General features: G+C 46.3%; 1 protein-coding gene across 1 annotated transcript in view; it reads left to right on the top strand.

The window, feature by feature from the left end:
• Positions 1-22,380, top strand: part of DPP10 (dipeptidyl peptidase like 10) — a 206,770-nt gene extending 184,390 nt beyond the window's left edge. Inside the window, exons 21-24 of the mRNA XM_075285494.1 lie at positions 18-76; positions 259-331; positions 8,054-8,127; positions 21,641-22,380. Coding sequence (XP_075141595.1) covers positions 18-76; positions 259-331; positions 8,054-8,127; positions 21,641-21,778 — 344 coding nt within the window. The 3' untranslated portion in view covers positions 21,779-22,380. The remainder of the gene's footprint in view (positions 1-17; positions 77-258; positions 332-8,053; positions 8,128-21,640) is intronic.
• Positions 22,381-23,035: the final 655 nt, after the last annotated feature.

Here is a 23,035-nt window from a genome sequence, read left to right on the forward strand (position 1 = left end):
TTCTCTCTTCTCCACAGCTTCAGCCTTCTCGGAGCGTTACCTGGGGATGCCGTCTGCAGAAGACAACACATATCAGGTAGAGGAATCGGGACTATGTGGGAGGAGCCTGTGCAGAGTGCAGGCAGCAGAGGGGCCACATGTACCGTTAGAGCCCCAAAGCTCCACCTTTCACTAGTAACAAAGGGCTCTGCACTCGCCATATTTGACTTTAGCAGATTCCATCCATGCTCTCCATGAATAACGCTCTCCATGTTCTAGGCCTCCAGTGTCCTGCACAACATTCATGGCTTCAGAGTGAAAAACCTGTTATTGGTGCACGGCATGGCGGACGGTGAGTAATGGTGCATTGTACATAGATACTATTCACTATATGTAAGAATAAGGGGGGAGGGTGTAATGGTAATGATCTATTCTGAGGAGGCCAGAGAGCGGCTAGTGAGCAATGTACAGATCCTACAAGGTACAGAGACCAGCCGGGGATCAATATACTGATCCTACAAGGGACAGAGACCAGCAGGTGATTAATATACTGATCCTACAAAGGACAGAGACCAGCCGGGGATCAATATACTGATCCTACAAGGGACAGAGACCAGCAGGTGATTAATATACTGATCCTACAAGGGACAGAGACCAGCCGGGGATCAATATACTGATCCTACAAGGGACAGAGACCAGCCGGGGATCAATGTACTGATCCTACAAGGGACAGAGACCAGCCGGGGATCAATATACTGATCCTACAAGGGACAGAGACCAGCAGGTGATTAATATACTGATCCTACAAGGGACAGAGACCAGCAGGTGATTAATATACAGATCCTACAAGGTACAGAGACCAGCCGGGGATCAATATACTGATCCTACAAGGGACAGAGACCAGCAGGTGATTAATATACTGATCCTACAAGGGACAGAGACCAGCCGGGGATCAATATACTGATCCTACAAGGGACAGAGACCAGCCGGGGATCAATGTACTGATCCTACAAGGGACAGAGACCAGCAGGTGATTAATATACTGATCCTACAAGGGACAGAGACCAGCAGGTGATTAATATACTGATCCTACAAGGGACAGAGACCAGCAGGTGATTAATATACTGATCCTACAAGGGACAGAGACCAGCCAGGGATCAATATACTGATCCTACAAGGGACAGAGACCAGCAGGTGATTAATATACTGATCCTACAAGGGACAGAGACCAGCAGGTGATTAATATACTGATCCTACAAGGGACAGAGACCAGCCGGGTATCAATATACTGGTCCTACAAGGGACAGAGACCAGCTGGTGATTAATATACTGATCCTACAAGGGACAGAGACCAGCAGGTGATTAATATACTGATCCTACAAGGGACAGAGACCAGCCGGGGATCAATGTACTGATCCTACAAGGGACAGAGACCAGCAGGTGATTAATATACTGATCCTACAAGGGACAGAGACCAGCAGGTGATTAATATACTGATCCTACAAGGGACAGAGACCAGCAGGTGATTACTATACTGATCCTACAAGGTACAGAGACCAGCCGGGGATCAATATACTGATCCTACAAGGGACAGAGACCAGCCAGGGATCAATGTACTGATCCTACAAGGGTCAGAGACCAGCAGGTGATTAATAGACTGATCCTGCAAGGGACAGAGACCAGCAGGTGATTAATAGACTGATCCTACAAGGGACAGAGACCAGATGGTGATTAGTATACTGATCCTACAAGGGACAGAGACCAGCAGGTGATTAATATACTGATCCTACAAGGGACAGAGACCAGCCAGGGATCAATATACTGATCCTACAAGGGTCAGAGACCAGCAGGTGATTAATAGACTGATCCTACAAGGGACAGAGACCAGCAGGTGATTAATAGACTGATCCTACAAGGGACAGAGACCAGATGGTGATTAGTATACTGATCCTACAAGGGACAGAGACCAGCAGGTGATTAATATACTGATCCTACAAGGGACAGAGACCAGCCAGGGATCAATGTACTGATCCTACAAGGGACAGAGACCAGCCAGGGATCAATATACTGATCCTACAAGGGACAGAGACCAGCCGGTGATTAATATACTGATCCTACAAGGGACAGAGACCAGCAGGTGATTAATATACTGATCCTACAAGGGACAGAAACCAGCAGGTGATTAATATACTGATCCTACAAGGGACAGAGACCAGCAGGTGATTAATATACTGATCGTACAAGGGACAGAGACCAGCAGGTGATTAATATACTGATCCTACAAGGGACAGAGACCAGCAGGTGATTAATAGACTGATCCTACAAGGGACAGAGACCAGCAGGTGATTAATAGACTGATCCTACAAGGGACAGAGACCAGATGGTGATTAGTATACTGATCCTACAAGGGACAGAGACCAGCAGGTGATTAATAGACTGATCCTACAAGGGACAGAGACCAGATGGTGATTAGTATACTGATCCTACAAGGGACAGAGACCAGCAGGTGATTAATATACTGATCCTACAAGGGACAGAGACCAGCCAGGGATCAATGTACTGATCCTACAAGGGACAGAGACCAGCCAGGGATCAATATACTGATCCTACAAGGGACAGAGACCAGCTGGTGATTAATATACTGATCCTACAAGGGACAGAGACCAGCTGGTGATTAATATACTGATCCTACAAGGGACAGAGACCAGCAGGTGATTAATATACTGATCGTACAAGGGACAGAGACCAGCTGGTGATTAATATACTGATCCTACAAGGGACAGAGACCAGCAGGTGATTAATATACTGATCCTACAAGGGACAGAGACCAGATGGTGATTAATATACTGATCCTACAAGGGACAGAGACCAGCAGGTGATTAATATACTGAGCCTACAAGGGACAGAGACCAGCCGGTGATTAATAGACTGATCCTACAAGGGACAGAGACCAGCCGGTGATTAATATACTGATCCTACAAGGGACAGAGACCAGCAGGTGATTAATAGACTGATCCTACAAGGGACAGAGACCAGCAGGTGATTAATATACTGATCCTACAAGGGACAGAGACCAGCAGGTGATTAATAGACTGATCCTACAAGGGACAGAGACCAGCCGGTGATTAATAGACTGATCCTACAAGGGACAGAGACCAGCAGGTGATTAATATACTGATCCTACAAGGGACAGAGACCAGCAGGTGATTAATATACTGATCGTACAAGGGACAGAGACCAGCCGGTGATTAATAGACTGATCCTACAAAGGACAGAGACCAGCAGGTGATTAATATACTGATCCTACAAGGGACAGAGACCAACAGGTGATTAATATACTGATCCTACAAGGGACAGAGACCAGCAGGTGATTAATATACTGATCCTACAAGGGACAGAGGCCAGCAGGTGATTAATATACTGATCCTACAAGGGACAGAGACCAGCAGGTGATTAATAAACTGATCCTACAAGGGACAGAGACCAGCAGGTGATTAATATAGTGATCCTACAAGGGACAGAGACCAGCAGGTGATTAATATACTGATCCTACAAGGGACAGAGACCAGCAGGTGATTAATATAGTGATCCTACAAGGGACAGAGACCAGCAGGTGATTAATATACTGATCCTACAAGGGACAGAGACCAGCCGGGGATCAATGTACTGATCCTACAAGGGACAGAGACCAGCCAGGGATCAATGTACTGATCCTACAAGGGACAGAGACCAGCAGGTGATTAATATACTGATCCTACAAGGGTCAGAGACCAGCCGGTGATTAATAGACTGATCCTACAAGGGACAGAGACCAGCTGGTGATTAATATACTGATCCTACAAGGGACAGAGACCAGATGGTGATTAATATACTGATCCTACAAGGGACAGAGACCAGCAGGTGATTAATATACTGAGCCTACAAGGGACAGAGACCAGCCGGTGATTAATAGACTGATCCTACAAGGGACAGAGACCAGCCGGTGATTAATAGACTGATCCTACAAGGGACAGAGACCAGCAGGTGATTAATAGACTGATCCTACAAGGGACAGAGACCAGCTGGTGATTAATATACTGATCCTACAAGGGACAGAGACCAGCAGGTGATTAATATACTGATCGTACAAGGGACAGAGACCAGCTGGTGATTAATATACTGATCCTACAAGGGACAGAGACCAGCAGGTGATTAATATACTGATCCTACAAGGGACAGAGACCAGATGGTGATTAATATACTGATCCTACAAGGGACAGAGACCAGCAGGTGATTAATATACTGAGCCTACAAGGGACAGAGACCAGCCGGTGATTAATAGACTGATCCTACAAGGGACAGAGACCAGCCGGTGATTAATATACTGATCCTACAAGGGACAGAGACCAGCAGGTGATTAATAGACTGATCCTACAAGGGACAGAGACCAGCAGGTGATTAATATACTGATCCTACAAGGGACAGAGACCAGCAGGTGATTAATAGACTGATCCTACAAGGGACAGAGACCAGCCGGTGATTAATAGACTGATCCTACAAGGGACAGAGACCAGCAGGTGATTAATATACTGATCCTACAAGGGACAGAGACCAGCAGGTGATTAATATACTGATCGTACAAGGGACAGAGACCAGCCGGTGATTAATAGACTGATCCTACAAAGGACAGAGACCAGCAGGTGATTAATATACTGATCCTACAAGGGACAGAGACCAACAGGTGATTAATATACTGATCCTACAAGGGACAGAGGCCAGCAGGTGATTAATATACTGATCCTACAAGGGACAGAGACCAGCAGGTGATTAATAAACTGATCCTACAAGGGACAGAGACCAGCAGGTGATTAATATAGTGATCCTACAAGGGACAGAGACCAGCAGGTGATTAATATACTGATCCTACAAGGGACAGAGACCAGCAGGTGATTAATATAGTGATCCTACAAGGGACAGAGACCAGCAGGTGATTAATATACTGATCCTACAAGGGACAGAGACCAGCCGGGGATCAATGTACTGATCCTACAAGGGACAGAGACCAGCCAGGGATCAATGTACTGATCCTACAAGGGACAGAGACCAGCAGGTGATTAGTATACTGATCCTACAAGGGTCAGAGACCAGCCGGTGATTAATAGACTGATCCTACAAGGGACAGAGACCAGCTGGTGATTAATATACTGATCCTACAAGGGACAGAGACCAGATGGTGATTAATATACTGATCCTACAAGGGACAGAGACCAGCAGGTGATTAATATACTGAGCCTACAAGGGACAGAGACCAGCCGGTGATTAATAGACTGATCCTACAAGGGACAGAGACCAGCCGGTGATTAATAGACTGATCCTACAAGGGACAGAGACCAGCAGGTGATTAATAGACTGATCCTACAAGGGACAGAGACCAGCAGGTGATTAATATACTGATCCTACAAGGGACAGAGACCAGCAGGTGATTAATAGACTGATCCTACAAGGGACAGAGACCAGCCGGTGATTAATAGACTGATCCTACAAGGGACAGAGACCAGCAGGTGATTAATATACTGATCCTACAAGGGACAGAGACCAGCAGGTGATTAATATACTGATCGTACAAGGGACAGAGACCAGCCGGTGATTAATAGACTGATCCTACAAGGGACAGAGACCAACAGGTGATTAATATACTGATCCTACAAGGGTCAGAGACCAGCAGGTGATTAATATACTGATCCTACAAGGGACAGAGACCAGCAGGTGATTAATATACTGATCCTACAAGGGACAGAGACCAGATGGTGATTAATATACTGATCCTACAAGGGACAGAGACCAGCAGGTGATTAATATACTGATCCTACAAGGGACAGAGACCAGCAGGTGATTAATATACTGATCCTACAAGGGACAGAGACCAGCCGGGGATCAATGTACTGATCCTACAAGGGACAGAGACCAGCCAGGGATCAATGTACTGATCCTACAAGGGTCAGAGACCAGCTGGTGATTAATATACTGATCCTACAAGGGACAGAGACCAGCAGGTGATTAATATACTGATCGTACAAGGGACAGAGACCAGCTAGTGATTAATATACTGATCCTACAAGGGACAGAGACCAGCAGGTGATTAATATACTGATCCTACAAGGGACAGAGACCAGCCAGGGATCAATATACTGATCCTACAAGGGACAGACACCAGCAGGTGATTAATATACTGATCCTACAAGGGACAGAGACCAGCAGGTGATTAATATACTGATCCTACAAGGGACAGAGACCAGCTGGGGATCAATATACTGGTCCTACAAGGGACAGAGACCAGCTGGTGATTAATATACTGATCCTACAAGGGACAGAGACCAGCAGGTGATTAATATACTGATCCTACAAGGGACAGAGACCAGCCGGGGATCAATGTACTGATCCTACAAGGGACAGAGACCAGCAGGTGATTAATATACTGATCCTACAAGGGACAGAGACCAGCAGGTGATTAATATACTGATCCTACAAGGGACAGAGACCAGCAGGTGATTAATATACTGATCCTACAAGGGACAGAGACCAGATGGTGATTAATATACTGATCCTACAAGGGACAGAGACCAGCAGGTGATTAATATACTGATCCTACAAGGGACAGAGACCAGCAGGTGATTAATATACTGATCCTACAAGGGACAGAGACCAGCCGGTGATTAATATACTGATCCTACAAGGGACAGAGACCAGCAGGTGATTAATATACTGATCCTACAAGGGACAGAGACCAGCAGGTGATTAATATACTGATCCTACAAGGGACAGAGACCAGCAGGTGATTAATATAGTGATCCTACAAGGGACAGAGACCAGCAGGTGATTAATATAGTGATCCTACAAGGGACAGAGACCAGCAGGTGATTAATATACTGATCCTACAAGGGACAGAGACCAGCAGGTGATTAATATACTGATCCTACAAGGGACAGAGACCAGCCGGTGATTAATATACTGATCCTACAAGGGACAGAGACCAGCTGGTGATTAATAGACTGATCCTACAAGGGACAGAGACCAACAGGTGATTAATATACTGATCCTACAAGGGACAGAGACCAGCAGGTGATTAATATACTGATCCTACAAGGGTCAGAGACCAGCCGGTGATTAATAGACTGATCCTACAAGGGACAGAGACCAGCCGGTGATTAATAGACTGATCCTACAAGGGACAGAGACCAGCCGGTGATTAATAGACTGATCCTACAAGGGACAGAGACCAGCAGGTGATTAATATACTGATCCTACAAGGGACAGAGACCAGCAGGTGATTAATATACTGATCCTACAAGGGACAGAGACCAGCAGGTGATTAATAGACTGATCCTACAAGGGACAGAGACCAGCCGGTGATTAATAGACTGATCCTACAAGGGACAGAGACCAGATGGTGATTAATAGACTGAGCCTACAAGGGACAGAGACCAGCAGGTGATTAATATACTGATCCTACAAGGGACAGAGACCAGCAGGTGATTAATATACTGATCCTACAAGGGACAGAGACCAGCCGGTGATTAATATACTGATCGTACAAGGGACAGAGACCAGCCGGTGATTAATAGACTGATCCTACAAGGGACAGAGACCAGCAGGTGATTAATATACTGATCCTACAAGGGACAGAGACCAGATGGTGATTAATAGACTGAGCCTACAAGGGACAGAGACCAGCCGGTGATTATGAGTACTGTCCTAGGTAGGCGATAAATACTCCCCTGGTGCTTTGTTTCCTCCCAGCCACAAGACCACCACTAGGAGAAGACCTGGTAGCACAGTAGCATCCTGTCAGTGTCAGATCTCAGTGGGTGTTTAATCCTATGGTTGGGGCATTGCTAGAGGTAGATTTGGGGTAGGATAAGGTGTCTTCATAATTCTGGCTCATCTCATAAGAAGGGCGCAGCTGAACATCAAAAAACTGGAATAAGTAAATTGAAATGTGTTGGGCCCTTAAGACCTTGCCCCTCCCCACTCAGCCCATCCCTTTAAGAATACGTTCCTTTGTTCCTTCATCTGACTGATGTTTTTGTCTACTCAGCTAAAGTCCATTTCCAGCATTCAGCAGAACTGATCAAACAGCTGATCAAGGTGGGGGTGAACCACACGGTGCAGGTGGGTGCGGTGCTGAGGATGATGGTGGATGCTCAGAGCTAAGAAGGAAGATGATGATGGTTATTAGAGATGAGTGACTGGTTTGGAGTTCAAACAGTTCAGTTCAGTGCAGTGATAGAGAGAGATAGGCGTCCTTCTGTCAGTCACACTGTTAGAGCAGCTGCACAGTCTGTGTGTGTCAGTGCAGCGATAGAGAGAGATAGGAGTCCTGTCTGTCTGTCAGTCACACTGTTAGAGCAGCTGCACAGGCTGTGTGTGTCAGTGCAGCGATAGAGAGAGATAGGAGTCCTGTCTGTCTGTCAGTCACACTGTTAGAGCAGCTGCACAGTCTGTGTGTGTCAGTGCAGTGTTAGAGAGAGATAGGCGTCCTTCTGTCAGTCACACTGTTAGAGCAGGAGCACAGGCTGTGTGTCAGTGCAGTGATAGAGAGAGATAGGCGTCCTTCTGTCTGTCACACTGTTAGAGCAGCACAGTCTGTGTGTGTCAGTGCAGTGATAGAAAGAGATAGGCATCCTTGTGTCTGTCACACTGTTAGAGCAGGAGCACAGGCTGTGTGTGTCAGTGCAGTGATAGAGAGAGATAGGCGTCCTTGTGTCTGTCACAGTGTTAGAGCAGGAGCACAGGCTGTGTGTCAGGGCAGTGATAGAGAGAGATAGGCGTCCTTCTGTCTGTCACACTGTTAGAGCAGCTGCATAGTGTCACGGAGCAAAGGTATACGTCTTCCTCCGGATGGTCTTTTGAATCAACACGGACGCAAGAGGTCGGGAGACAACAGCAATTTATTGTAATCCACAAAGTTAGTAGCCGGCGGCGGTCACATCAACCGTAATAACAATAAGTCCACAGAAGTCACAATCCAATGATATCTTTGGCTCCTTGGTCCTGTAACTAAATCCTGGCTCTCTGCAGAGCTGTGCACAGGCCGGCTAACACATACTAACTGCTAGCTATATACTATATACTAAGACTGTTACACCTATATCTGTGGGTGGGAAGGGCTGAGTCACAGATCCTTCCCCCCTCACCTATACCAAGGAGAGCAGACTCCCTGTCTACTATGGACAATGCACCATCCAACATCTTCTTGGAGACACTGATCAGATTATCTCCACCCATTGTCCTCACTGGTCCTCACTAGTTAGAGGTATTTGCATACAATGTGCTAACACACTAGACCCGAATTAGCCAACTACACATTGATGTATATAACAGGTTAGAGAATACATTCCACATGAAATATATATTACACATTGCCTATAGTATAGACTCTAACCATCCCGTGACAACCCCTCCCCCTCTCAAAACATGTGCATGACACAATTGGCCTACACAGGTAAATTGGGGAATGCACATCAGTCTCTATAGCTCATATGTCCTCCTGCCGGGATAACCCATCTGCGTTCTGGTGTTGGTTCCCTCGGCGGTGCTGAATGGTAAAGTTGTAGGGTTGAAGGGCTGGCATCTGGCAGAAAATCCGGTCGATCCATGTTGGCTTCTCTCTGAGCTTGGCTTCGGGTCACTGCTCCCACAAAGTGGCACTGTAGATTTCCAACATCGTTGCCTAACAGAACATCGGCCGGCAGCCCGCTCATCACACCAATTGTGCATCGTTTTGGTCCATAACCATAGTCGAGTTCCACGGTAGCTTTAGGAATACGTTTCCGAGTACCTCCTGCCAACTCGATAGGAATGCCAGGGCCCTCCTCTAGGGCCTCGGGTCGCACAACTCGGGGGTCCGCTACCGTTAGGAAAGCTCCCGAGTCCCGGAATCCAACAACTGTTCGGCCATCCAGTAGGACCTCCTGCAAGTGCTTCCTCTGAAGGTTTGCGGGATGTGTGGCGGAAGGCTGAATCCCATAGACCCCTGGAGGTGGAACAGATGGGTCATTCATGGAGTCATCTGGAAATGGGGCCAAACTTTCTGTCCTAGGGGTGGTTCCCAGGTAGTGAATAGGCCGGGATGCCACAGTGGCCCATGCCCCCATGTTAGCAGGGCAACTAGCATGCAAATGTCCAGGCCGCCCGCATCCAAAACATCTGCGCTCTAGAGTTCTTCCAGTAGGTCGTTGTCTAGGGACAGGGTTGTTCATAGCTGGAGGCCGATGGGCTGGGGCAGGGGTAGAGGGGGAATTGTAATCCTGAGGCCGGGCACGAAAGGTGGTTGGCTGGATGAAGGGTGTCTGGCGGACTGTGGTAGTTTTCTGCTCCTCTGCAAACAACCTCTTCCACTGCGGCTTGATGGTCAGGCCCTCATCTGCAAGGGAAGCAGCTTGCTCCACTGTGGCTGGGTTCCGTTCCAGCACCCACTCACGGATCTCAGCGGGGCACTGGGAAAAGAACTGTTCCTTAAGTATGACTTGGAGGATCTTATCGACTGTGACAGCCTCCTCTCCTTCTAGCCAGCGCTTGCATGCTTGCTTCAACTTGTGGGCGAACATGTGGAAGGAGCTTCCCCCATTGTAAGACAAAGAGCGGAACTGAACTCGGTAGGTCTCTGGAGTGACTGCATAATACTTCTGCACCGCTCTTTTAATGGCCTCATAGTCCCGCTGATCACTAGGGTCCATGGCTCTGAGAGCTTCCGCAGCCCCATCTCGTAGGTGTCCCACCAGATACCGGACCCAATCCTTCTCTGGGACTTCCATCAGGTGGCACTGGTGTTCGAAGTCCTGAAAATATCCATCAACATCCCCAGCCGCTTCATCAAAGGTCTTGAAGTGTTTATGGGAGACATATGGTGGTTCTCTCACTGTTGGGCTGGGGGTCGACGTTTGATTATAATTCCTCATAGTTATCTCAGCCATTCGCCTTTCATGCGCCATTCTTTCCTTTTCATGCGCCATTCTCTGTTCCTCCTTCTCCGTTTCCTGAGCCCTCTGTAATGCTCTACTCCTTTGCTCTGCAGTTGCTCCTAGCCCCAGCACTGCCAATTCCTCCTCATACAAAACAACCCATCTGCTCTTTTGGGTCTGTACCTGCCACTCCTGTATCTCTCCAGTCTCCTGGGGGCAGCCCTCCTCATGGTCGCTTTGCAGGGTCATCTCCTCCAGTGCCTCGATCAGTTGCTCTTTCGTTCTTCCCTGGTAACTCAGGTTTAGTTCCCGGGCCCTTACTTGTAGACTTGCCATAGTCCAGTTCCTGTATTCTGAGGTTGTGGCTCCATTAATCGCTGAGCTGCTGTAGTCCATCTCGCTGTCCGCTGTTGATCCCACCGCTGCCAACCAGTTGTCACGGAGCAAAGGTATACGTCTTCCTCCGGATGGTCTTTTGAATCAACACGGACGCAAGAGGTCGGGAGACAACAGCAATTTATTGTAATCCACAAAGTTAGTAGCCGGCGGCGGTCACATCAACCGTAACAACAATAAGTCCACAGAAGTCACAATCCAATGATAGCTTTGGTTCCTTGGTCCTGTAACTAAATCCTGGCTCTCTGCAGAGCTGTGCACAGGCCGGCTAACACATACTAACTGCTAGCTATATACTATATACTAAGACTGTTACACCTATATCTGTGGGGGGGAAGGGCTGAGTCACAGATCCTTCCCCCCTCACCTATACCAAGGAGAGCAGACTCCCCGTCTACTATGGACAATGCACCATCCAACATCTTCTTGGGGACACCGATCAGATTATCTCCACCCATTGTCCTCACTGGTCCTCACTAGTTAGAGGGATTTGCATACAATGTGCTAACACACTAGACCCGAATCAGCCAACTACACATTGATGTATATAACAGGTTAGAGAATACATTCCACATGAAATATATATTACACATGGCCTATAGTATAGACTCTAACCATCCCGTGACACACAGACTGTGTGTCAGTGCAGTGATAGAGAGAGATAGGAGTCCTTCTGTCTGTCACACTGTTAAAGCAGGAGCACAGGCTGTGTGTGTCAGTGCAGTGTTAGAGAGATATAGGCGTCCTTCTGTCTGTCACACTGTTAGAGCAGGAGCACAGTCTGTGTGTCAGTGCAGTGATAGAGAGAGATAGGCGTCCTTGTGTCTGTCACACTGTTAGAGCAGCAGCATAAGCTGTGTGTCAGTGCAGTGATAGAGAGAGATAGGAGTCCTTCTGTCTGTCACACTGTTAGAGCAGGAGCACAGGCTGTGTGTGTCAGAGCAGTGATAGAGAGAGATAGGCGTCCTTGTGTCTGTCACACTGTTAGAGCAGCAGCATAAGCTGTGTGTCAGTGCAGTGATAGAGAGAGATAGGAGTCCTTCTGTCTGTCACACTGTTAGAGCAGGAGCACAGGCTGTGTGTGTCAGTGCAGTGTTAGAGAGAGATAGGAGTCCTTCTGTCTGTCACACTGTTAAAGCAGGAGCACAGGCTGTGTGTCAGTGCAGTGATAGAGAGAGATAGGCGTCCTTCTGTCTGTCACACTGTTAGAGCAGCTTCACAGGCTGTGTGTGTCAGAGCAGTGATAGAGAGAGATAGGCGTCCTTGTGTCTGTCACACTGTTAGAGCAGCTGCACAGACTGTGTGTCAGTGCAGTGTTAGAGAGAGATAGGCGTCCTTGTGTCTGTCACACTGTTAGAGCAGCAGCATAAGCTGTGTGTCAGTGCAGTGATAGAGAGAGATAGGAGTCCTTCTGTCTGTCACACTGTTAGAGCAGGAGCACAGGCTGTGTGTGTCAGTGCAGTGATAGAGAGAGATAGGAGTCCTTCTGTCTGTCACATTGTTAGAGCAGCAGCATAAGCTGTGTGTCAGTGCAGTGATAGAGAGAGATAGGCGTCCTTGTGTCTGTCACACTGTTAGAGCAGCAGCATAAGCTGTGTGTCAGTGCAGTGATAGAGAGAGATAGGAGTCCTTCTGTCTGTCACACTGTTAAAGCAGGAGCACAGGCTGTGTGTCAGTGCAGTGATAGAGAGAGATAGGCGTCTTACTGTCTGTCACACTGTTAGAGCAGGAGCACAGGCTGCGTGTGTCAGTGCAGTGTTAGAGAGATATAGGAGTCCTTCTGTCTGTCACACTGTTAAAGCAGCTGCACAGGCTGTGTGTGTCAGTGCAGTGTTAGAGAGAGATAGGAGTCCTTCTGTCTGTCACACTGTTAGAGCAGCTTCACAGGCTGTGTGTGTCAGAGCAGTGATAGAGAGAGATAGGCGTCCTTCTGTCTGTCACACTGTTAGAGCAGCTTCACAGGCTGTGTGTGTCAGAGCAGTGATAGAGAGAGATAGGCGTCCTTGTGTCTGTCACACTGTTAGAGCAGCTGCACAGACTGTGTGTCAGTGCAGTGTTAGAGAGAGATAGGCGTCCTTGTGTCTGTCACACTGTTAGAGCAGCAGCATAAGCTGTGTGTCAGTGCAGTGATAGAGAGAGATAGGCGTCCTTGTGTCTGTCACACTGTTAGAGCAGCTTCACAGGCTGTGTGTGTCAGAGCAGTGATAGAGAGAGATAGGCGTCCTTGTGTCTGTCACACTGTTAGAGCAGCTGCACAGACTGTGTGTCAGTGCAGTGTTAGAGAGAGATAGGCGTCCTTGTGTCTGTCACACTGTTAGAGCAGCAGCATAAGCTGTGTGTCAGTGCAGTGATAGAGAGAGATAGGAGTCCTTCTGTCTGTCACACTGTTAGAGCAGCAGCATAAGCTGTGTGTCAGTGCAGTGTTAGTGAGAAATAGGAGTCCTTCTGTCTGTCACACTGTTAGAGCAGGAGCACAGGCTGTGTGTGTCAGTGCAGTGTTAGAGAGAGATAGGAGTCCTTCTGTCTGTCACACTGTTAGAGCAGGAGCACAGGCTGTGTGTCAGTGCAGTGATAGAGATAGGCGTCCTTCTGTCTGTCACACTGTTAGAGCAGGAGCACAGGCTGTGTGTGTCAGTGCAGTGTTAGAGAGAGATAGGAGTCCTTCTGTCTGTCACACTGTTAGAGCAGGAGCACAGGCTGTGTGTCAGTGCAGTGATAGAGAGAGATAGGCGTCCTTCTGTCTGTCACACTGTTAGAGCAGCAGCATAAGCTGTGTGTCAGAGCAGTGATAGAGAGCGATAGGCGTCCTTGTGTCTGTCACACTGTTAGAGCAGCAGCATAAGCTGTGTGTCAGTGCAGTGATAGAGAGAGATAGGAGTCCTTCTGTCTGTCACACTGTTAAAGCAGGAGCACAGGCTGTGTGTCAGTGCAGTGATAGAGAGAGATAGGCGTCCTTCTGTCTGTCATACTGTTAGAGCAGGACCACAGTCTGTGTGTGTCAGTGCAGTGATAGAGAGAGATAGGCGTCCTTCTGTCTGTCACACTGTTAGAGCAGGAGCACAGGCTGTGTGTGTCAGTGCAGTGATAGAGAGAGATAGGAGTCCTTCTGTCTGTCACACTGTTAGAGCAGGAGCACAGTCTGTGTGTGTCAGTGCAGTGATAGAGAGAGATAGGCGTCCTTCTGTCTGTCACACTGTTAGAGCAGGAGCACAGTCTGTGTGTGTCAGTGCAGTGATAGAGAGATATAGGAGTCCTTCTGTCTGTCACACTGTTAGAGCAGCTGCACAGGCTGTGTGTGTCAGTGCAGTGTTAGAGAGATATAGGCGTCCTTCTGTCTGTCACACTGTTAAAGCAGGAGCACAGGCTGTGTGTCAGTGCAGTGATAGAGAGAGATAGGCGTCCTTCTGTCTGTCACACTGTTAGAGCAGCTTCACAGGCTGTGTGTGTCAGAGCAGTGATAGAGAGAGATAGGCGTCCTTGTGTCTGTCACACTGTTAGAGCAGCTGCACAGACTGTGTGTCAGTGCAGTGTTAGAGAGAGATAGGCGTCCTTGTGTCTGTCACACTCTTAGAGCAGCAGCATAAGCTGTGTGTCAGTGCAGTGATAGAGAGAGATAGGCGTCCTTGTGTCTGTCACACTGTTAGAGCAGCAGCATAAGCTGTGTGTCAGTGCAGTGATAGAGAGAGAGATAGGAGTCCTCCTGTCTGTCACACTGTTAGAGCAGGAGCATAAGCTGTGTGTCAGTGCAGTGATAGAGAGAGATAGGCGTCCTTGTGTCTGTCACACTGTTAGAGCAGCAGCATAAGCTGTGTGTCAGTGCAGTGATAGAGAGAGATAGGCGTCCTTGTGTCTGTCACACTGTTAGAGCAGCAGCATAAGCTGTGTGTCAGTGCAGTGATAGAGAGAGATAGGAGTCCTTCTGTCTGTCACACTGTTAGAGCAGGAGCATAAGCTGTGTGTCAGTGCAGTGATAGACAGAGAGATAGGAGTCCTCCTGTCTGTCACACTGTTAGAGCAGGAGCACAGGCTGTGTGTCAGTGCAGTGATAGAGAGAGATTCATTAACCATTTCATACCAGTGCAAGATCATCAGGTCAAACCTTTACTGCATGTAACGTATGTTTCCCTGAATCTTATCAATCTTGTTTTAGCTTATCTTCTCCTTTTGCTTTCTCACTGTATCTTCTCATCCTCTTTTCTCGCTGTATCCTCTCATCCTCTTTTCTCGCTGTATCTTCTCATCCTCTTTTCTCACTGTATCTTATCATCCTCTTTTCCCTCTGTATCCTCTCATCCTCTTTTCTCGCTGTATCTTCTCATCCTCTTTTCTCCCTGTATCTTCTCATCCTCTTTTCTCCCTGTATCTTCTCATCCTCTTATCTCTTTATATCCTCTCATCCTCTTTTCTCACTGTATCTTCCATTCCTTGTATCTCACTGTATCTTCTTGTCCTCTCTGTAATTTCTTGCTGTATCCTCTTTTCTCCCTGTATCCTCTCATCCTCTTTTCTCGCTGTATCCTCTCATCCTCTTTTCTCCCTGTATCTTCTCATCCTCTTTTCCCTCTGTATCCTCTCATCCTCTTTTCTCGCTGTATCTTCTCATCCTCTTTTCTCCCTGTATCTTCTCATCCTCTTTTCTCCCTGTATCTTCTCATCCTCTTATCTCTTTATATCCTCTCATCCTCTTTTCTCACTGTATCTTCCATTCCTTGTATCTCACTGTATCTTCTTGTCCTCTCTGTAATTTCTTGCTGTATCCTCTTTTCTCCCTGTATCCTCTCATCCTCTTTTCTCGCTGTATCTTCTCATCCTCTTTTCTCGCTGTATCTTCTCATCCTCTTTTCTCGCTGTATCTTCTCATCCTCTTTTCTCGCTGTATCTTCTCATCCTCTTTTCTCGCTGTATCCTCTCATCCTCTTTTCTCCCTGTATCTTCTCATCCTCTTTTCTCCCTGTATCCTCTAATCCTCTTTTCTCCTTGTATCCTCTCATCCTCTTTTCTCTCTGTATCCTCTCATCCTCTTTTCTCGCTGTATCCTCTCTTCCTCTTTTCTCGCTGTATCCTCTCACCCTCTTTTCTCTCTGTATCCTTTCATCTTCTTTTCTCCCTGTATCTTCTCATCCTCTTTTCTCCCTGTATCTTCTCATCCTATTTTCTCCCTGTATCTTCTCATCCTCTTTTCTCGCTGTCTCCTCTCTTCCTCTTTTCTCCCTGTCTCCTCTCTTCCTCTTTTCTCGCTGTATCATCCCATCCTCTTTTCACGCTGTATCCTCTCATCCTCTTTTCTCGCTGTATCCTCTCATCCTCTTTTCTCTCTGTATCTTCTCATCCTCTTTTCTCACTGTATCCTGTCATCCTCTTTTCTCACTGTATCCTGTCATCCTCTTTTCTCGCTGTATCTTCTCATCCTCTTTTCTCGCTGTATCCTCTCTTCCTCTTTTCTCTCTGTATCCTCTCATCCTCCTTTTCTCTGTTTCTTCTCTTCCTCTTTTCTTGCTGTATCCTCTCAGCCTCTTTTCTCGCTGTATCTTCTCATCCTCTTTTCTCGCTGTATCTTCCCTTCCTCTTTTCACGCTGTATCCTCTCATCCTCTTTTCTCGCTGTATCCTCTCATCCTCTTTTCTCTCTGTATCTTCTCATCCTCTTTTCTCACTGTATCCTGTCATCCTCTTTTCTCACTGTATCCTGTCATCCTCTTTTCTCGCTGTATCTTCTCATCCTCTTTTCTCGCTGTATCCTCTCTTCCTCTTTTCTCTCTGTATCCTCTCATCCTCCTTTTCTCTGTTTCTTCTCTTCCTCTTTTCTTGCTGTATCCTCTCATCCTCTTTTCTCTCTGTATCTTCTCATCCTCTTTTCTCACTGTATCCTGTCATCCTCTTTTCTCACTGTATCCTGTCATCCTCTTTTCTCCCTGTATCTTCTCATCCTCTTTTCTCGCTGTATCCTCTCTTCCTCTTTTCTCTCTGTATCCTCTCATCCTCCTTTTCTCTGTTTCTTCTCTTCCTCTTTTCTTGCTGTATCCTCTCAGCCTCTTTTCTCGCTGTATCTTCTCATCCTCTTTTCTCGCTGTATCTTCCCTTCCTCTTTTCTCGCTGTATCCTCTTTTCTCGCTGTATATTCTCATCCTCTTTTCTCCCTGTATCCTCTTATCCTCTTTTCTCACTGTATCCTCTCATCCTCTTTTTTCTCTGTATCTTCTCATCCTCTTTTCTCACTGTATCCTCTCATCCTCTTTTCTCACTGTGTCCTCTCATCCTCTTTTCTCACTGTATCCTCTTTTCTCTCTGTATCCTCTCTTCCTCTTTTCTCTCTGTATCCTCTCTGCCTCCTTTTCTCTGTTTCTTCTCTTCATCTTTTCTCGCTGTATCCTCTCATCCTCTTTTCTCGCTGTATCTTCTCATTCTCTTTTCTCGCTGTATCTTCCCTTCCTCTTTTCTCGCTGTATCCTCTTTTCTCGCTGTATATTCTCATCCTCTTTTCTCCCTGTATCCTCTTTTCTCTCTGTATCCTCTCATCCTCTTTTCTCGCTGTATCTTCTTATCCTCTTTTCTCGCTGTATCTTCTCATCCTCTTTTCTCGCTGTATCTTCCCTTCCTCTTTTCTCCCTGTATCCTCTCATCCTCTTTTCTCGCTGTATCTTCTCATCCTCTTTTCTCCCTGTATCTTCTCATCCTCTTATCTCTTTATATCCTCTCATCCTCTTTTCTCACTGTATCTTCCATTCCTTGTGTCTCACTGTATCTTCTTGTCCTCTCTGTAATTTCTTGCTGTATCCTCTTTTCTCTCTGTATCTTCTCATCCTCTTTTCTCCCTGTATCTTCCTTTCCTCTTTTCTCGCTGTATCTTCTCATCCTCTTTTCCCTCTGTATCCTCTCATCCTCTTTTCTCGCTGTATCTTCTCATCCTCTTTTCTCCCTGTATCTTCTCATCCTCTTTTCTCTCTGTATCCTCTCATCCTCTTCTCTTCCTGTATCTTCTCATCCTCTTTTCCCTCTGTATCCTCTCATCCTCTTTTCTCGCTGTATCTTCTCATCCTCTTTTCTCCCTGTATCTTCTCATCCTCTTATCTCTTTATATCCTCTCATCCTCTTTTCTCACTGTATCTTCTCATCCTCTTTTCCCTCTGTATCCTCTCATCCTCTTTTCTCTCTGTATCCTCTCATCCTCTTTTCTCGCTGTATCTTCTCATCCTCTTTTCCCTCTGTATCCTCTCATCCTCTTTTCTCGCTGTATCTTCTCATCCTCTTTTCTCCCTCTATCTTCTCATCCTCTTTTCTCCCTGTATCTTCTCATCCTCTTTTCCCTCTGTATCCTCTCATCCTCTTTTCTCGCTGTATCTTCTCATCCTCTTTTCTCCCTCTATCTTCTCATCCTCTTTTCTCCCTGTATCTTCTCATCCTCTTATCTCTTTATATCCTCTCATCCTCTTTTCTCGCTGTATCTTCTCATCCTCTTTTCTCCCTCTATCTTCTCATCCTCTTTTCTCCCTCTATCTTCTCATCCTCTTTTCTCTCTGTATCCTCTCATCCTCTTTTCTCGCTGTATCTTCTCATCCTCTTTTCTCCCTGTATCTTCTCATCCTCTTTTCTCCCTGTATCTTCCTTTCCTCTTTTCTCGCTGTATCTTCTCATCCTCTTTTCCCTCTGTATCTTCTCATCCTCTTTTCTCCCTGTATCTTCTCATCCTCTTTTCTCTCTGTATCCTCTCATCCTCTTTTCTCCCTGTATCTTCTCATCCTCTTTTCCCTCTGTATCCTCTCATCCTCTTTTCTCGCTGTATTTTCTCATCCTCTTTTCTCCCTGTATCTTCTCATCCTCTTATCTCTTTATATCCTCTCATCCTCTTTTCTCACTGTATCTTCTTGTCCTCTCTGTAATTTCTTGCTGTATCCTCTTTTCTCTCTGTATCCTCTCATCCTCTTTTCTCGCTGTATCTTCTCATCCTCTTTTCCCTCTGTATCCTCTCATCCTCTTTTCTCGCTGTATCTTCTCATCCTCTTTTCTCCCTCTATCTTCTCATCCTCTTTTCTCCCTGTATCCTCTCATCCTCTTTTCTCCCTGTATCTTCTCATCCTCTTTTCCCTCTGTATCCTCTCATCCTCTTTTCTCGCTGTATCTTCTCATCCTCTTTTCTCCCTCTATCTTCTCATCCTCTTTTCTCCCTGTATCTTCTCATCCTCTTATCTCTTTATATCCTCTCATCCTCTTTTCTCGCTGTATCTTCTCATCCTCTTTTCTCCCTCTATCTTCTCATCCTCTTTTCTCCCTCTATCTTCTCATCCTCTTTTCTCTCTGTATCCTCTCATCCTCTTTTCTCGCTGTATCTTCTCATCCTCTTTTCTCCCTGTATCTTCTCATCCTCTTTTCTCCCTGTATCTTCCTTTCCTCTTTTCTCGCTGTATCTTCTCATCCTCTTTTCCCTCTGTATCTTCTCATCCTCTTTTCTCCCTGTATCTTCTCATCCTCTTTTCTCTCTGTATCCTCTCATCCTCTTTTCTCCCTGTATCTTCTCATCCTCTTTTCCCTCTGTATCCTCTCATCCTCTTTTCTCGCTGTATTTTCTCATCCTCTTTTCTCCCTGTATCTTCTCATCCTCTTATCTCTTTATATCCTCTCATCCTCTTTTCTCACTGTATCTTCTTGTCCTCTCTGTAATTTCTTGCTGTATCCTCTTTTCTCTCTGTATCCTCTCATCCTCTTTTCTCGCTGTATCTTCTCATCCTCTTTTCCCTCTGTATCCTCTCATCCTCTTTTCTCGCTGTATCTTCTCATCCTCTTTTCTCCCTCTATCTTCTCATCCTCTTTTCTCCCTGTATCCTCTCATCCTCTTTTCTCCCTCTATCTTCTCATCCTCTTTTCTCTCTGTATCCTCTCATCCTCTTTTCTCCCTGTATCTTCTCATCCTCTTTTCCCTCTGTATCCTCTCATCCTCTTTTCTCGCTGTATCTTCTCATCCTCTTTTCCCTCTGTATCCTCTCATCCTCTTTTCTCGCTGTATCTTCTCATCCTCTTTTCCCTCTGTATCCTCTCATCCTCTTTTCTCGCTGTATCTTCTCATCCTCTTTTCCCTCTGTATCCTCTCATCCTCTTTTCTCCCTCTATCTTCTCTTCCTCTTTTCTCCCTGTATCCTCTCATCCTCTTTTCTCGCTGTATCTTCTCATCCTCTTTTCCCTCTGTATCCTCTCATCCTCTTTTCTCGCTGTATCTTCTCATCCTCTTTTCTCCCTCTATCTTCTCATCCTCTTTTCTCTCTGTATCCTCTCATCCTCTTTTCTCCCTGTATCTTCTCATCCTCTTTTCCCTCTGTATCCTCTCATCCTCTTTTCTCGCTGTATCTTCTCATCCTCTTTTCCCTCTGTATCCTCTCATCCTCTTTTCTCGCTGTATCTTCTCATCCTCTTTTCCCTCTGTATCCTCTCATCCTCTTTTCTCGCTGTATCTTCTCATCCTCTTTTCCCTCTGTATCCTCTCATCCTCTTTTCCCTCTGTATCCTCTCATCCTCTTTTCTCACTGTATCTTCTTGTCCTCTCTGTAATTTCTTGCTGTATCCTCTTTTCTCCCTGTATCCTCTCATCCTCTTTTCTCGCTGTATCTTCTCATCCTCTTTTCCCTCTGTATCCTCTCATCCTCTTTTCTCGCTGTATCTTCTCATCCTCTTTTCTCCCTCTATCTTCTCATCCTCTTTTCTCTCTGTATCCTCTCATCCTCTTTTCTCCCTGTATCTTCTCATCCTCTTTTCCCTCTGTATCCTCTCATCCTCTTTTCTCGCTGTATCTTCTCATCCTCTTTTCCCTCTGTATCCTCTCATCCTCTTTTCTCGCTGTATCTTCTCATCCTCTTATCTCTTTATATCCTCTCATCCTCTTTTCTCACTGTATCTTCTTGTCCGCTCTGTAATTTCTTGCTGTATCCTCTTTTCTCTCTGTATCCTCTCATCCTCTTTTCTCGCTGTATCTTCTCATCCTCTTTTCTCGCTGTATCTTCTCATCCTCTTTTCTCTCTGTATCCTCTCATCCTCTTTTCTCGCTGTATCCTCTCATCCTCTTTTCTCACTGTATCTTCTTGTCCTCTCTGTAATTTCTTGCTGTATCCTCTTTTCTCTCTGTATCCTCTCATCCTCTTTTCTCGCTGTATCCTCTCTTCCTCTTTTCTCTCTGTATCCTCTCATCCTCTTTTCTCTCTGTATCCTCTCTTCTCACTGTATCTTCCCTTCCTTGTGTCTCACTGTATCTTCTTGTCCTCTCTGTAATTTCTCATGTCTCAGTGTATCTTCTCCTTCTTGTGTCACTCTACTCTTAGATATAAGCTCTTTTCTCTTCTGTAGATTTATCCTGATGAAGGCCACAACATCCTGTCTGAGAAGAATCGCTTTCATTTGTACAGCACGCTGCTGCGCTTCTTCAGTGACTGCTCGCAGGGAGAAGCTGTTGTGATAGCACCGGAGGTGGAGGAGGATGAATGAAGATGAGCTCAGGACTTGTTCTTCTTACTCACTGACATCTTGGTAGATCCTGGAACTGTGGTCCCGCATACGAGGCGTTCTGCTGAGGAGTTTCTACCTGCGTGGATTGTACATGGGACAGTTCTTTCCACATCAACCTCGTTTTGGATACAATTAGTGTAGTGCATGTTTTCTTCTGTTCCTTCACCAGACTTTGTCCTATTGTTTTTATTCCCTGAGACGTCTCAGAATCCGCCGACTCTTATCTCGTCACATAATAAGTGCAATTTCTTCAGGATTTCCCTCCCTCCTTCCTTTGGACAAATCAGGTCCCACCAGTTGTTTTACTGGATCGTGACTCTTCTTTTCTGGTCCAGAGGGGCAGCGCTTTTTGGTAGCGAATTTTTGCATTGTCCCTTTTTACGTCTCCCTCGGATCTTTAAGGGATACTTCTATTTTTCAAGCTCCGTTGGGCAGGAAGTCCCAGAATTCATGGCGGATTTATAGTGAAGACAGCGAGTGTTTTATTTGTCTGATTGGTTTAATATCTGATTTACTTTCCAATGTAAATTTCTCACTTGTATATATGAATACATCAATATTAAATTATGGTTTCCTAGAAATGTTTAAGGCTCTGCGTGACCTTGGGGGGATTCTCTCAGGTTCACAAACTGTAAAAGTAGTAAATGCTTTGTGTCACGTTCGTTGCAGGGGAGGTGAGGACCATTGTGGTGGAAGATACTAAATGATTGTGGCTGACACTCCCTCCTCTTCGTCACCTAGAAGTATCCGATGTGACCACTTGTGATATATTTGGCACATGCTCCCTCAAGACTTTCATTATATATAGATATATAGTTTGCCTGTGCACATTGACAGAACTATTATTTCATGGTGCACACGCACGGACCTTTCACTTGTGCAGAAAAGGCCATTTCACATACTTTGCAGTTGCCGAGATTCCCATTCCATATTGCAGCGCCTCATTGAGGCCGGTGGACCATGTACTCTGTCAGGAGTTACTGCACACACGGCCATACTTAGAAATGATTCCGCTCATACACACAGATCTATGCCCCCTACAACACCTGGACATGCTCCTGATGAGGCTGAGTAGTGTGTGCGGCCTCCACGTGTCTGTATGACCTCCCTACAACACCTGGGCATGCTCCTGATGAGGCTGAGTAGTGTGTGTGACCTCCACGTGCCTGTATGACCTCCCTACAACACCTGGCCATGCTCCTGATGAGGCTGAGTAGTGTGTGTGACCTCCACGTG

Source organism: Leptodactylus fuscus, chromosome 8 (assembly GCF_031893055.1).
Source record: "Leptodactylus fuscus isolate aLepFus1 chromosome 8, aLepFus1.hap2, whole genome shotgun sequence".
Taxonomy (NCBI): domain Eukaryota; kingdom Metazoa; phylum Chordata; class Amphibia; order Anura; family Leptodactylidae; genus Leptodactylus; species Leptodactylus fuscus.